The 14,540-nt window shown below is 35.3% G+C and overlaps 1 protein-coding gene across 14 annotated transcripts in view; it reads left to right on the top strand.

Moving 5' to 3' along the window:
• PATJ (PATJ crumbs cell polarity complex component) overlaps positions 1-14,540 on the top strand; it is a 358,484-nt gene that overhangs the window by 140,832 nt on the left and 203,112 nt on the right. For all 14 annotated transcript variants that reach the window (XR_011995974.1, XM_072730762.1, XM_072730764.1 and 11 more), the window contains exons 24-26: positions 929-1,106; positions 6,114-6,224; positions 9,350-9,427. Coding sequence is in view for 13 of the 14 variants with exons in the window: in XM_072730762.1 (XP_072586863.1) it covers positions 929-1,106; positions 6,114-6,224; positions 9,350-9,427 (367 nt within the window). In the remaining variant the exon portion in view is untranslated. The remainder of the gene's footprint in view (positions 1-928; positions 1,107-6,113; positions 6,225-9,349; positions 9,428-14,540) is intronic.

The following is a 14,540-nucleotide window of genomic DNA, read 5'->3' as shown; positions in this document are numbered from 1 at the left end:
TTTTTTTTTCTTTTTTTTTTTTAAATACACAGCAACAGTAGTTGAGGCTTCTGTCATGTATTCATTTATCTCTATCCTCCTCCTCTTGTGTTAGTCCAAGTTTGTGCCTTGGACTAACAGAATATAATAGTCTTTCTTTAGCTGCTCTTTCTTTATTGTATGCTTTATTAATTCCATAGTACCCACCCAAATTGTCTGCTTTCTTCTTGCACTTTTGAGTTTGGTCTTTAAAAAACTCTTGGGAGCTGTTTTCTGAACTACTTTCTTATTTCAGTTAATTGTTCGCCACATCTGTGCTGTTTGAGCAAAATTCATAACCAGTTGAAGGGCAAGTTTTATTCCATAGTTTATTTTAAAAAGTGTTGTGGAGGGTTGGAGGAAAAGAGAACCTTGCAGGTTTAAGAGTAAAATCTGTCCCCTACTTAAAGAACCACAGGTTAAACTGCTGATTGGAAAAAAGCAACTTGGGCAAAGAACCTTTTAGTGGCAAATTTATTTTATTATTTATTTTGTGTAAGTCTGTGCTTTTTACCAAAATACTACTTTCTTGATTTTTTTTCACCATTTGTTTTTTCCTTCACCCATTCTTTGCTAATGTTATGGATATATAGATTAAAAGAACTAATTATAGAAAATATATTGTGATAGGAAAAGGGAACATTAAGACCTAGCAAAATCTCTGAATATTAAGAGGTATTTATTGTTTTAGAAATCTTTTTCCAAATTCAAGCTTTCACATGTGCCATGAATTATTGATAATGTCATATAATTTCAGAACTAGGTATAATTTTGATAACATTTGTAAAAAGATATTAATATAAAATATGAGTCACAAGAAAAATAGGAGTCACAAGATTATGGTACAAGTCAAACACAGTGACAACCCAACAAATTTTATTAACTTGTTAAATTTATTTTCTTTTTACAGTGTTGAGATTTTTAGAGAACCCAACGTATCTCTTGGTATTAGTATTGTTGGTGGACAAACTGTTATAAAACGCCTGAAGAATGGAGAGGAACTTAAAGGTATATTTATCAAACAAGTTTTGGAAGACAGTCCAGCAGGAAAAACAAATGCTCTTAAAACTGGAGATAAAATACTTGAGGTAAATGATGTTAAAACATACTTTAAGTTTGAAACATACTTTAAGACTGTAATCATTTAACCTGAGGTCCTTGATTCATTTGTTGGATTATGTGTGTATACAACTGGTGTATTTTCTTTTGATGCCCTAGTTTGTATGTTGTTTGTATAATTTTATGAGATACGAAGGCTCAGCTGACCTAAAAAGACAATTTTACAATTTACAGAATGTTTCTCCAATAGCCTTTAACAAACTCTTATTTTTTTCATCATTTAAAAAAGTTCTAATATTCTTCTTTAAACTGAACTATAGTTGACATACAGTGTTAAATCAACTTGTTGTTGTAGGTGATAGGTATACGACATAGTGATTTGACAATCCTATAACACAATGCTCGCCACAAGTGTAGTTAGCATCTGTCACCATACAATATCATTACAATATTATTGGCTATATCCCCTGTAACAAGCTCTACATTTTATAAATATGTGTCAGTGGGATAGCCATGGTCATCCTCCTAGACTCTATAGGAGAAGGGGTAAATCCACTGTGGTAGACTTTACAGAGCAGAATTTAAAGGGCACAGAATCTAAAGACCCCTTAAGTTTCTTTTTTTTTTTTAATATTTTATTTATTTATTCATGAAAGACACACAGAGAGGCAGAGACGTAGGCAGAGGGAAAATCAGTCTCCCTGTGGGTAGTAGCTTGATGTGGGGCTCGATCCTAGGACCCCAGGATCATGCCCTGAGCCAAAGGCAGACACTCAATCACTGAGCCACCCAGTGCTCCAACTCCTTAACTTTTTTTTGAAATAGTCATAGGAAGTTATAAAGAAATGTACAAAGAAGTCCCATTACTCTTCCCTCAGCCTCCCCCAGTGTTAATGTGCCATAGTACAATAGCAAAACCAAAATACTGATATTGACACAACTCATAGACCTTATTTCAATCTCACCAGTTATACATGCACTGGTGTATGACCGTGTATGTTTTTATAGCTCTACTAAGTTTTATCACGTGTGTAGCCTTGCAAAATCACCACCACAATCAAGAAACTCAGCTGTATTGCCCTAAGACTCCCCTGTACTACCTTCTACAGCCATCCTCCTTCTCCCGCCACATCCCCCCATCCCTTCCCTCTCTCTGGCAACCACTAATCTATGTCTCTATGTCTATAACTATGTTAGTTCACAATTGTCACAAAAATGGAATTATGTATTCTGCATCTTTTTTGAGATTGGCTTTTTTCACTCAATGTAATTTTACTGAAGTTGATTTAATTTGTTGTGTCCATCAATAATAGTTCATTACCTTTTATTATGCCTGAATAGTATTCCATGATGTGGGTACCACAGTTTAACCATTCACCCATTTTAAGATACCTGGGTTGGGACACCTGGGTGACAACTCTTGGTTTCAGCTCAGGTCATGATCTCAGGATTGTGTGATGAGCCTGCATCAGGCTCTGTGCTCAGCAAGAAATCTCCTTGAGATTCTCTTTTTCCCTCTTCTTTCCCCACACTACACATGCTCATCATTTCTCTTTTAAGTAAATAAATCTTAAAAATATAAATATAAATATAAGTAAAGACACCTGGGTAGTTTCTAGTTCTTGGTATTATGAATAAAACTTCTATAAACATTTGCATACAAGTTCCTAAGTGAAAATAAGTCATTTGTCTGAGGTAAATGCCCAAGAACTCAGTTGCTGGTTGTATGGTTAAGTCTATTTTTAGTTTTGAAAACACATATTTTCCACAATGGCTGTACTATTTTACATTCCCACCAGCAATATGTGAGTGATCCATTTTCTCCACATCCTCACCAAGATTTGGTGTTGTCACTGTTTTTCATTTTGGACATTCTCATAGGTGGTGATTTCTTATTGTTGTTTTGAGTTTCCCTAATGGCTAATGATTAAGAACTTTTCATGCTGTTTATACCTGTCCTCTTTAGTGAAATGTTTGTGCATGGCTTTTGCCTGTCTTCTAATTGGCTTGTTCATTGTTTTATCTTTTTAAATTTTGTGATTTTTCCCCCTCATCTTTCTCTGCTGTTAATTGAATACAAAGTATTCTTTCACTTAATCCATCATCACTTTAATATACTAATAAGAACCCACTGTTTCATCTCAGATTTAACAATTTATTTAAATTCACAGCAGATTTGAAATATTAACACTTTAAGATTTATTTTGTCAAGCACACTGTGTCATTGTTTACTTTTTTTCCAGTGAAAAGCAGTCATCGTTTGTTTTGTTTTTATTTTTTTTTATTTTTTATTTTTTTTTATTTTTTTTTTTTTATTTTTTTTTTTTTATTTATGATAGTCACAGAGAGAGGGGGGGGGGGGCAGAGACACCGGCAGAGGGAGAAGCAGGCTCCATGCACCGGGAGCCCGACGTGGGATTCGATCCCGGGTCTCCAGGATCGCGCCCTGGGCCAAAGGCAGGCGCCAAACCGCTGCGCCACCCAGGGATCCCCTGTTTTGTTTTTAAATAAAGTTTAATACTCATTTCTCACTGCCTTGAAACAATTGCATAAAGGATCTAGGTCTCTATTAAGAATTCTTTGAACTGGAAAGTTAGAATTTAATTTCATTTTTAGAAATAGATCCTACCTGTGTGAATGGATATACTTCTAGGGTTATCAATTTAAAGCTGAGAAAAATCTAAGATTATACTTCTGTTGTTAATATAACAGAATTCCACTTTTTCCCTAACTTCCCAACTTCACTGATTCCCATTTAACCCTGTGGAAATCTGTGTTGGGGAAACAAAAGCTGGTTATTACTGGAAGATGTTCTTCTATAGTTTCTATTTCTCCTATTGTTTGTTTTTTAAAGATTTTATTTATTTATTCATGAGAGACACATAGAGAGAGGCAGAGACACAGGCAGAGGGAGAAGCAGGCTCCCTGTGGGGAGCCCGATGCAGGACTTGATCCCAGGACTCCAGGACCACGCTCTGAGCCGAAGGCAGACGCTAAACCACTGAGCCACCCAGGGATCCCCTATTTCTCTTATTGTTGAATGCTTCTCCCTCTGCCTATGTCTCTACTTCTGTATCTGTATCTTTTGTGAATAAAAATATTTTTTTAAAAGTGCTTTATCAAACTGTTGTGATGGCTTTTAAGCTTCACTTAAATTTTTTTCTATATTCGTTTACTACTATTCATATCTTTCCTGAGTTCATATGGGAAAAGAGGTTTTACAGAGCATCAAAACCTTCCTGTGGATGTCTGTTAGAATCAAAGGCCAAGGGATCCCTGGGTGGCGCAGCGGTTTGGCGCCTGCCTTTGGCCCGGGGCGCGATCCTGGAGACCCGGGATCGAATCCCACATCGGGCTCCCGGTGCATGGAGCCTGCTTCTCCCTCTGCCTGTGTCTCTGCCTCTCTCTCTCTCTCTCTCTCTCTGTGACTATCATAAATAAATAAAAAATTAAAAAAAAAAAAAAAGAATCAAAGGCCAAAGTTCTTGCCATGGCCTCTCAGTCGTGTGGCTTCAGCTGCCTCCCTGACCACCTCTCTGCACTCTCCCTCTTCCACTGTGCTTTATACTCCCCTGCATTTAGACCCCTCTCACACACCAGGCTCCTGTCTCCTACCTTAGTGCCCTTACCTCTGTGTCCCTCAGCTTTGAATAAGCTCACTGGGCAGCCTGGGTGGCTCAGCGGTTTAGCGCCTGCTTTCAGCCCAGGGCGTGATCCTGGAGACCCGGGATCGAGTCCCACGTCAGGCTCTCTGCATGGAGCCTGCTTCTCTCTCTGCCTGCTTCTCTCTCTGCCTGTGTCTCTGCCTCTCTCTCTCTGTTTCTCGAATAAATAAATGAAATCTTTAAAAAAATTTTTCTTGAATAAGCTCGTTTTTCTCCTTACTCTGCCCTGCTTCAGTGACTGATCATCCTCATCACTTCCAGCAACTTGGATCCCCTTTGCTTTTACTGAACTTGTCTGGGGAAAACACATCCAAGTTAAATGCAGCTCTTTGCCTATTTCAGGTCCCTAGCATGGCTGTAGAACATAACCAGCTATGCTGTCTGGTCTCATTTTAAACTCATGGGCTCCTTCTCAAGTGAATCTTTAGTTCTCTCCTGCAATCCTGTAATATTTCCATGGGTGTTTCATTCTCCTGGTTCCAGAGGTAACTCCTTCACACCTCCTAAACTGCCTTCCTCAATCTTAATCTCGGTTAATGGTACATGTTTCGTATTTCACGGAGAAAATAGAAGCAGTCAAAAAGGAACTTCCCCTTGCTCTCACTGCATGCCGTATCTTTTTTTTTTTTCTTTTTTCTGACTGTATCTGGGATAACACATGAAATATTTGTGTTCCTGTCTAAAGCCAGTCTCCCTAACTTGTGCCACAGTGACCATAAGCTACCCCAAGATTTTTCAAGGCTTTGTTACATTTTCAATTTGAAAAATTGGTTCTGTTAAATATGTTAAATACAGAATGCTCTTGGAGATTATGAACATGTTTGCAAGTTAGGTTCTCTGAAATTTCTATGAGAAGCTGTTTATACTTAACTCAATTTACTGAACAGAGTACACTTTTAGTAAAAAGAACCTATAGATATTTTCATGGTTCTTTTTTAAAACATAATTTGATAAAATATTCAACTGCTCAATTGAAATAATGGACAATTTGCTTGAAATATCATACTCCTCAATTTAGAAGTCCAGACCATCCTCCCTTGTCCCCACTCAGGATTATGTGCTGTGTTAATGGCAGAGGTGGCATCTCAGCTCAGAAGCTTCTTAAGTTGTGTCACTGACTGAGCTACCTATTTTGGATAATTATATTTAACCAGGGCTTTTGTTATTAAGATATTTGTCTTACTTTTCTTGAAGGTAGAGTATTATTTTCCTTAAATATGTTCTCTTAAAACAACAAAGCTTTCTGTGGGTGAGTCTTACTATTTTTTTACTTTGGTCTAATTCATTGGACTCTGGCTATTCTCATAACTAGATAATACATGTGAATTCTATAGCCTTTCTAATTGAAATACAATTACTTCTGTGTTTTAGGTTTCTGGAGTAGATTTGCAGAATGCCTCACACAGAGAAGCAGTTGAGGCCATTAAGAATGCAGGAAATCCTGTGGTGTTCATTGTTCAGAGCTTGTCATCCACTCCAAGAGTAAGCTTTAGTTGCTATTTTCAAAAATGTTATTCTCTATATATTTCAAAAAATATTTCTGTATATCTATGGACCAAGCTTTTGCCTCCATGTATTTTTCTACATATTTTCATTTTGATCCTACTCTTACCCAGAAAAAGCACTACTTATATACAGATTTAGTTATTAACTTCACTTTCATGATTTTTCTTTGATTTTGGTCTTTTGGTCAACGTTGAGTCATTCTGGTCTGCATTGGTATAAATCACAGGCTGTGGAGTCAGACCTGTTTTCCATTCCTTGATTCACTGTTTACCAGCTTTGCTAACTTAGAGACAAATTACTTAACTCTTCTGGGCCAGTTACTTTGTTTATAAAATACTTTGAACAACATAAAGGGAGTCAGGCATGAAAACATTCTAGAAGGTATCACCATATTCTATTTGTTAAGAGTGTAAAAATGCAAACATGGTTCATGTTCTGTTGGACATTCCAAATTCAAAACTAGCAATATTTAACCATAAATCTATAATAAATTGCTCTTTTGGTATGGAATTAGAACTCTGATTCATAGATGTCACCAGCTGGATACATGTTTTACATTGCAATATGCAGCAGAAATATCACCCTTAAGCCCTGTGACTGGAAGAAATGTTTAGGTTTCTTTTTGATAGTGGAGGACACCTGTTCAAAATATAGGCACTTCTGAACAGTAGAAAACCTGCATATTTTATTTATTTATTTTTAAAGATTTTTATTTATTCATTAACGAGAGAGGCAGAGACACAGGCAGAGGGAGAAACAGGCGCTCCATGTAGGAAGCCCAATGTGAGACTCAATCCCAGGACCCCGGGATCATGCCCTGAGCTAAAGGCAGATGGTTAACTGCTGAGCCACCCAGACGTCCCTGCATATTTTTTTTTAATGCTTTTCAATAAGTAATGCAGTGCTTTTCAACCTTTTGTATGTCAAGGCATACAGAAAATACTATTTGTAGGGCAAATTGGGCAAACAGATGTTTGGCTGCACTGAGGGCAGGGGCATCATTTCTATTTTGACCTGTCTGCAGTCTCACCCCACTAGGGCAGCTCTGCTGTGCTGTATTGTGGTGCAATATGATTCCTTCCAGTCTTAGTACTGTGTTGATACCCCCAAGACTGATTGAGAGTGATGAACTGAATAGAGTCTTCTCATTGTCATATATGACATTTTGGGGAATACACTTTTTAATTCCTTTTTGGAATCCTTTTAACTCTTACAATATTGAGAAGGCAGTTGAGACTATCACTTTTATTTCTGGAACCTGAATTCAGAAGGTAAAGTTCCAGATTATTTCCTGGTTTCCACTTAGATTTATTTGGCAAATTCTTATTTAAGAGCAGAAGCAATAATTTATACTACACTTCTCTATAGAAAGTTTTTATGCCAGGGTAAATTTTTTCCACTTAACATAACTACATTTCACAGTAGCATCTATATTATTTTTCCACATTCTGAAACAAACCTGTTTGAAATTGGGGGTCATTACTTCAGTTCATTAAATTTATTATCATATGTTGCTTTCTTTTCCCCTATATTCCATTTGTGTTGCCCTAATGCCATTGTTTCATAATGGCATCTAAACTGTTCTGATGTGTATATTTGCATATTGATCATATAAAAATATGGCTTTTTCTTCCACAAGAAATATGCTGCCTTCTATTTTTATTAAAGATGCAGTCTTCTTAGCCTTTGATTTTCCAAATTTTGCTAATGATACACTTACAGAGGTGTATTTCTGGCTATTCAAAAAGCAGTTGTGTCCCATCCCAGAGCTTCTGTTGTTCAGCTTCTGTTAGTTTTTCCCAGAGGAGAAAATAGGTACAGTGTGGACAAGAATTCAAGCTCGTCAAGGAGGCAAAGTCCTTTAAGATTCTTCAGGACAAGAAATACATCTCTGTAGACCTACCAGTTTTTGAATTCTGACTTGGATTGTTGTGTGTATTAAATAGAAGAATAAATACTTAAGCACTAACACAGTGTCTGTTCACATATAAAACATTAAACATATGTTGATGTGTCATTACTATTTTCTTTCTGTCTGTCCGTCTTTAAGTAGTCTCAATACCCAATGTAAGGAGTCTCATGCCTACCAACTGAGCCAGCCAGGCGCCCCTGCTGTTTTTTATTAAAATGAAACATTTCTGCAACTTTCTCATTTATTCCAATATTAGTTTATTTCTTTATAGACTCCATACTAAAGGTGAGGTGAAGAAAATATAATCTTAAATTGCATTTAGACAGAGGTGTTTTTTATTTTGTTTTGTTTTTTAAATTATCCCTAGGCAGGCAGTTTCTTTACATTTCTGGGAAAGAAGATTTGTTTTTTCTTACAACCTTCATGTCTGTCATCAGATTCTATGCCAAGATTATTTGCGTTAACTATTCGAGAAGCCTTTTTTAAAAATCACTAAAAATTTTATATTTTCCTAAGATGTTTCATAGATTACTTTTTGACTCATTTCTTTTTATAAAACAATCTATGCTGTTGGCACCATTGAGAATTAAGAGTATTTCTATGAAATGAAACTATTTCCTTTCACGTATAAACATTTATTGAGTGCAACTATGTAATAAGTTCTTTTTGAGTGCTATGTATATAGTGATAAATCACTAAATCCCAGCTCTCATTGAGCTTTTATCCAGGGATATAGGTATATTTGTAATTTATCTTCATGCTAACAGTATAGTGAAATATTTATTGAGTGCACAATGTGCAGATAACATACTTGAATTGGGTACCATAATGAATAAGGTATATCTAGCCAATAAATGATGCATCCATGTTCTAGGGATTCATGTAGCTCACTCCTAAAAATATTTTGCGAAATGAGATGTTTGGATAACAATCAGTATCCTGACTTTCATTTTAGTCATTATCTTTACTTCACTTTCACACAATATTTTGGGTTATCTAGCTTGTAGTACTTTTCAAATTGTATTGTTCCCCTTAAACTCTACTTCTCATGTCTTTACTTTTTAGATGAAGTCACTTAGTTAAGTAAGATTTTAACTGTTTAAAAAATACATTAAGAAATGTAATGATTACAACATTTAAATGTTTTACTCCTTCTTTTGTGTGTGTGTTTGTGTGTGTGTGGTCATAGGTCATTCCTAGTGCGCATAACAAGGCCAACAAAATCGCTAATAACCAGGATCAAAATACTGAAGAAAAAAAAGAAAAGGTAATTTGAACCTCTCACGCCTTTAAAAAATGTTTTTGGTGTCTTTTTGCCTATCTGAGCTGCGATTAATAAGAATGGTGTTTTGACTATTACTAGGCTAGAAGGACTGCACTAATAATGTTTCCTTCCTGCGAATATAGCTGATTCTGGCCAGGATGAAGGCCAGAAACATAGTGAAATAGAAGTGCAAAAATGTGATAAAGCACCAGTCGTCCCTCATCATCTTTGTCTTTCTTGTTCAGTTGGGCTGATTGTCCATGCCCAGAAAATGCCTCTTACTCTTGGGAGTTTATGGGACTTTGATCTTGCTGTTCTCTCAGCTTGGAAATCCATTTCCTACGTTGCTCTTCCTTTTATCCTCCAAAGAGCAGCTCAAAGATAATGTCTACTGAGAGAACATCCATACCATCAATCAGAATTAGTCATCCATTCCTGTTTTCCCACCTCTATTCTAGAGATAAAAATTTTAGATTTTCAATCTAAAATTCATTTTAGGATATGGTATCAGGTAAGGATGAAATTTATTTTTTTTCTCCATAAAGATAACTATCTTACTGTTTTTAAAATAGGCCCTCCTTTACCTACTGACTTACGCAGTGCAACTTCTGTCCTCGCTCCGGTTATCAGAGGGAATCTGCTTGTGAGCTTTCTCTTTGTTTTCCCATCTGTCCCAGCACAAATGCTGCACCAGCTCAATTATTAAAGCCTAGTAATAAAGCTTGTTTTCTAGTAGAGCAATTTCCTTGATATATTTCTTCTTTAGAAGTGTCTTTAACTGTTTGTGTCCTTTTCATTTTCTATATGAATTTTAGAACTAGCTTGTCAAATTCCACAAAAAAAATCTCTTTGAGGATTTTGATGAGAAATGTGTCGCATCTGTAGGTTTAATTTGTAAAGAAGTTGTATCTTTATGTTATGTAGCCTCTTTAATCATTAACATGGTATATCATTCTGTATATTAAATTCTTTTTTGTCTTTCAACTTTTATAATTTTCTTCAGAAAGGTATTGTAAATTTTTGGTTTGGTTTTGTTACTAGATACCCTTATATTTTGTATTGCTTTTAAGTATCTTAAATTGCATTTCTGTTCTTTTGCTAGTATATAGACATAAAATTGATTTTTATGAATTTATTTGACATCTTGTAACATTATTCCCATGTTCCCTTATAAAATAAAGTATCTAGGGAGGCCTATGTGGCTCCACGGTTGGGCACCTGCCTTTGCCCCAGGTTGTGATCCCAGGATCCAGGATTGAGTCCCACATCGGGCTCCCTGCGAGGAGCCTGCTTCTCTCTCTGCCTGTGTCTCTACCTCTCTCTCTGTCTCTGTATCTCTCAGAATACATAAATAAAATCTTTTAAAAAAATAAAATAATCTAGTGCAGAACGCTGGGAAAACTAAAAAGCTGAAACAAAAATCACTCATAAACCCACCTTTAAAGGTAAACTTACTAAATATTTTAAATACTATATGTAGAACCTTCTATTGTCTTTTTGTCCTCCATAAGTGTATATAAAGTAATTTTAATGAGAATATGAATCTCAAATTCTAATACTAATGTAGATTTTTCTGTGTAGGTAATAACCACTCTAAAGGCAGTTTTCTTTTCTCTCCTTTCCCCAATCTTTGTCTTATTATATCTACTAAAACCTCCATTGTATTTAATAAAGAAGTAACAATAGCTAACATTTTTGGTGTTTTTCTTAATACTTAAGAAATTGCTTTTAACATCTCACCATTGAATATGATGTGTGCTTAAGTTTTTATAGATAATCCTTCAGGTTAAGGAAGTATCCCCTTTCATTCTTATTTTGCTAAGAATTTTTATCATGAATGGCATTGGCCTTCAGTTTTATCAGATGTATTATCTGCATTCACTGAAATAATTGTGGGTGTGTATATAATTTTTTTCCTTGAATCCCTTAATGTGATAAATTACATTAATAGATTTCTTAATATCAAACCAATCTTGAATTCTTGGATTAAATTTAGTTTTGCCATGGTCTTTTTTTGCAAATTGATGACATTATTTCTTTTAGGACTTTTGCATCTGTGGTTAGGAATGAGATTGACCTGGAATTTCCCGTTTATGTAATATTTTATCTGCTTTTGAATATATAAGACTACTAAAATGTATGTGCACTAAAATACTAAAATGTATGTGCACTAAAATGTATGTGTATATGTGTATGTGTATTTCTTCTTTTTCAGTTCTCTGAGCATTTGTGTAAAATAGTAATTATTCATTCCTTAAATTTTTGGTCACACTAGCCTGTGAAGCCATTTTGGGCCTGTGTTTTCTATGTGGGAAAAATACTGATTCAGTTCTTTAATTGTTACAGAAATATTCAGATTTTCTCTTTCTTCTAAAGTCAGTTTTGGTTACTGATTCTTTTGGAATATCGATATCACTTAATTTTTTTACATTTGTTGGTATAAAAGTTATCATCATAGCTTGAATTATACATGCTCTGTCCATAGTTCTTTTTCATTGTGAATATAGGATTATTGGGTTTTTTTTAACTTTTTTTCCTTAATTTTTAAGGCAATTTTCACTTAATTTCTCGAAAAAAATTTTAATAGGGTATGACCCAACATTGTATTAGTTTCAAAGTGTATAATTCCTCTATTTGAAGTTTCAATTTTTCAACTCTGTTAGTCATCTCTGTATTATGTTTGTTCTGCTTAATTTTGTCCTCATCTTTATATTGCCTTACTCTGTTTGGTTTTCTTCTTCTACTCCTCACTCCACACCCCACCATAATCTTTAGATAGTTGTAGAGTTTATTAATTTTTAGCCATTCCTTTTCTCTAAAATAATCATTAAATGATTGTACGTTTTCTTCTAAGTCCCTCTTTATATCCCAGGATTTCAAGTTGAATATCTGTTGTTCAATACTAAGTTTTTTTTAGTCCTCACATGATTTCTTTTTACCTATATTTGTTTAGAAATATATTCTTAAATTTCCACATGAATGTTTTTTTAAAAACCTATAGTTTTCTAACTTATTTCCATTATAATCAGAGATTGTGGTTTATGTAATATTCTTTTACATTAGTTGAGACTTCCTATGGCCTATCACATTCTTAGTTATTATAAATGTATTTCCATGATTTAAAAGAATACCATAATAGTTTCTCTTTTAAAATATATTTTTTTAAGATTTTATTTATTTACTCATGAGAGATGACACACAGAGAGAGGGAGGCAGAGACACAGACAGAGAAACAGGTTCCATACAGGGAGCCCGACGCAGGACTCAATGCTGAGTCTCCAGGATCGTGCCCTAGATAGACTGAAGGCGGCGCTAAACTGCTGAGCCACCTGGGCTGCCCCTAAAGATTTTATTTTTAAGTAATCTCTACACCCAACATGGGGATCGAATTCACAACCCTGAGATCAGAAGTTGCACACTGCACCCACTGGCCAGCTGGCACTCCTAGCATAATAGTTAATGGGTATAGGTTTATATACAAAGTCACTAGAGCAAGTTAATTATTATTCAGATATTATATTCAGATATTATTCAGTTATTCAGATATTCTACATATTTACCGGTTTGGGGGGTGGGGGGTGTTGGGTCATGGTAATCTAACAATCTCCCATTTAGATAGTAAAATTAGTCTCTTTTATGTATTTTCCAGTTTTTATTTTACATTTTTTTCAAGTAATTTATTAGATGTCTACAAGTTAAAAAAAATTTTTATCTTTATTCATATGTAGCATTACTTAGTAATGCCCTAACATCTGTTTCATCTAATATCACTAAATCTATGACCACTTTATTTTCATATGTGCCTGGTTTTTGGCTTGGAAAATTTTGAGCCATACACAGAATGAATTCAGGTCTCCAACCTGAGGGAGCCTGGGCTTATAAGGAATTCTCATGAAACACCTTTTTTCTTTTTTTTCCACCTCAAGCCAAGGCCAAGAAATACTCTTCTGTCTTCTTCTTACCCTTCAACCAAAGGGTTGGTGGGTTTAATCTGTTGTTAAACTTCACCCATTGTGGATTTCACCCTGTTTTAAGGGGAAAAAAACCCAAACTATAACTGAATTGATCACTTCGGAAAACTTTATTTACAGACATGTACATAGGGATCAATCAAAACATTAGCGGGGAAAGATTCTTGAAAACTGTAAGGAAAGTATTATTAGTTTCTTTTTTTAAAAAGATATTTATTTATTTATCCATGAGAGACACAGAGGGAAAGGCAGAGACACAGGCAGAGTGAGAAACAGGCTCCCTTAGAGGGAGCCTGATGCGGGACTCAATCCCAGGACCCTGGGATCATGACCTGAGCCAAAGACAGATGCTCAACCACTGAGCCACACAGGTGCCCGTATTATTAGTTTCCTCACTGAATTATAGGATTGTGTTTTAACCTGGTTGGCTACCTTCTTTGAATTCAGATTTTAATCACATAAATTATAATCAGATTAGCAGTAGCATATGCTGTATGTTCAGGATTCTATAGTTAATTTTGGCAACTGTTAGTAGACACAGATAATATGTAGATTCTGGAAGACCATGATTATTGCTTGTAGAAATATTGGTTATGTACAGTATCCAGGTCATTATTTGCAGAAATTTTTATCAGCCTTTTGGAGGTAACAGCCATAATTTACAGGGATTAAATGCCTAGAAAAATAATACCTATGCCGACAAAAAGGAGATTAGTAGTTCAAGAGAATGGAGATTCAAGGAAGGAGCGATTAAAAAGAGGCATGGAGAAACTTTTGGGATTGATGATTATATTCATTATCCTGATTGTGATGATGTGCACTTTAAAATGTGTGTACTTTTTGGTGTCTGTATATCACAAGTTTTTAAAGACAAAAATTGCCTAGCCTCCTGGAGCTTACATTCTAGTGGGGCAAGGCAAACAATGTAGAATTCAGTGACTACCACCTTAAAGTAATTTGGGGACAAGATATGAAGACCCACAAAATGTGGCATCTGAAAGGGTCTGGAAAAGAAGCTCCATGAAGACAAGGAGCTCATCTTTCTCATAATCCTCATCTCCATTGCCCAAAACACTGCCTGGCACCTAATTGACACACAGTACATATCTGATGAATGAATAAAGGATCCTAAAAACAAAACAAAA

Source organism: Vulpes vulpes, chromosome 12, assembly GCF_048418805.1.
Source record: "Vulpes vulpes isolate BD-2025 chromosome 12, VulVul3, whole genome shotgun sequence".
NCBI classification, from domain to species: Eukaryota; Metazoa; Chordata; class Mammalia; order Carnivora; family Canidae; genus Vulpes; species Vulpes vulpes.
The sequence above is the reverse complement of the archived record's forward strand: the minus strand, read 5'-3'. Positions and strand labels throughout refer to the sequence as shown.